This window comes from Sitophilus oryzae, unplaced genomic scaffold (assembly GCF_002938485.1).
Source record: "Sitophilus oryzae breed Bouriz unplaced genomic scaffold, Soryzae_2.0 scaffold_810_pilon_pilon, whole genome shotgun sequence".
Lineage (NCBI taxonomy): Eukaryota > Metazoa > Arthropoda > Insecta > Coleoptera > Curculionidae > Sitophilus > Sitophilus oryzae.
This window is the reverse complement of record NW_022147429.1, coordinates 1,362,235-1,364,267: the sequence shown is the minus strand read 5'-3', so window position 1 is coordinate 1,364,267 and position 2,033 is coordinate 1,362,235. Positions and strand designations below refer to the sequence as shown.

Sequence of the window (2,033 nt, the reverse complement as noted above, 5' to 3'; positions counted from 1 at the left end):
TGATACGCAAAACCGAAGAGGCTTTACACTATATATACTTGTGGATGAATCAAAACCAGTTGGAAGTTGCACCAGAGAAAACAACTGCTATTCTTCTAAACCGAAAGACAAAGATAGGTGGTATACAATTTAAAGTCGGTGGGAAGTACGTTAAACCAACTAATACAGTGAAATACCTCGGAATAATACTAGATAGAGGGCTAACTTACAGTCAACATGTAAAAGATGCTTGCGGAAAAGCCAACAGAACTGTCAAAGCTATATGTGGACTACTTCCGAACCTAAAAGGACCGTCCTAAAAAAAAAGAAAAGTTCTTGCGGTATCAATGCAAAATATAATTCTATACGGCGCTCCTGTATAGGTCGAGGCACTAAAATTCCAACGGACGAAAAATATATTACTTTCCACACAGAGAAAAATGGCCCTAAGTATCTGTTCAGTGTATCGTACGATATCAACAGATGCCGTGTTGGTTATAGCTGGGCTGATCCCGCTGCATTTCGCAGCTGAGGAAAAGCGAGAGTTATATGTCAAAGCAGAGATTAACGATGAGGTGAAAAACCATCAACGACGAGATACCTATCAAATATGGCAAGAGGAGTGGGATACATCCGACAAGGGAAGGTGGACTAGAAAGTTAATACACAACGTGGAGGACTGGACAAGTAGGAAACACGGAGACGTGGACTATTACATTACGCAGTTTCTTTCCGAGCATGGAGTCTTCATGGACTTCTTGCACAGAATAAAGAAAATACCAAATGGCAACTGCATGTACTGCGACGAAATCGATAATGCCGAGCACACGTTGTTCTGTTGTCCGAGATGAGAAAACGGAAGGTCTGCCTTATTGTCGGATGTAGGAATGTTAACCTCGGACGCCTTGATTATGAAAATGACCAAAACTAGCGAAATATGGGGAAAGGTAGGGGCATTTATGAAAGACATAATAATAGAGAAAGGAAAAGATGAAAAGGCAAGAAATGTGGAAGTATCCTAAAAAATATATAGAATAGAATATAGATAAAAAATAACATAGATAAGATATAAATCCCAAGATCACGTACGAACCCGAAGGAGGAGCTGACTCCTAGGAGGTGGACTTTTTTAGTGGGTAACAATTCGACTCCCACACTGTTTGGAGTTCGTCTCTATGATCGTCTCTCTCGAGATGGTGATGGGAACGAACACCACTCGTCTATAAAAGGTTTTTTACCACCCCCTCAAAAAAAAATATATATATATATCAAAAAAAATATATATATATATATATATATATATATATATATATATATATATATATATATATATATATATATATATATATACATATAAGGCTCTCCAGTAAGTATGATTTCAGAGCTTTGCGAAAGGCGGGAAAGAATGAAAGCGACTTGATATTGAAAGGCCGATGATTGTACATTTTTTTGGCATTGCACAGTATTGAGCCTTTAACTAGTTCTGAGCTCGGGGTTGGCAGATAAAGATCGTGCTCCGCATTCCTAAGTGGATAGTTGTGAAATGGTCTTTCGGGAATAGCAGATATGTGCTTGCGGATTAAGCAAACGGATTCAAAAATGAATAAAGAAGGAAGAGTCAATATTTTGAAATGTTTAAAGAAATTCTGGCAGTAAGTTCTACTGTCCAGTCCCAGTAAATATATACTATATAATATAACTGCTCCCTTTTGAAGTTTGAAAATACGATCAAATTCAAGATCAAAAGTTCCTTAGAGACTGATCTTAGCGCAAAACAGGCATCGTTTAGTTTCTTTGATAAAGCTTCGATGTGCAAGTTCTATTTTAAGGAGTTGTCTACAACAAGTCCTAAGAATTTCACAGGGTCCACGACGTCAATAGTGGTGTTATTAAGTACAAAAGGTTGTATAGTACTTTTATATGACAAAACTTTAGTTTTTGATAGGTTGAGGCATAGGAGATTAGAATCGCACCAAGATTTAATGGTAAAAGTCGTAAGTCACTGGATATAGTATTATATAGTGCCATAACATCTGGGCCGCTCCAAGTGAAAC

General features: G+C 37.5%; 1 protein-coding gene across 1 annotated transcript; it reads left to right on the top strand.

Moving 5' to 3' along the window:
• The first annotated feature begins 419 nt into the window (after positions 1–419).
• On the top strand, positions 420–830 carry LOC115889073. Its single transcript, XM_030908987.1, has one exon. The coding sequence runs from the start codon at positions 420–422 to the stop codon at positions 828–830; it is 411 nt and encodes a 136-aa protein (XP_030764847.1).
• Positions 831–2,033: the final 1,203 nt, after the last annotated feature.

Excerpts from the sequence above, each read along its gene's own strand:
- LOC115889073 (XM_030908987.1), top strand. The coding sequence starts at position 420 with ATGGCCCTAAGTATCTGTTCAGTGTATCGTACGATATCAACAGATGCC.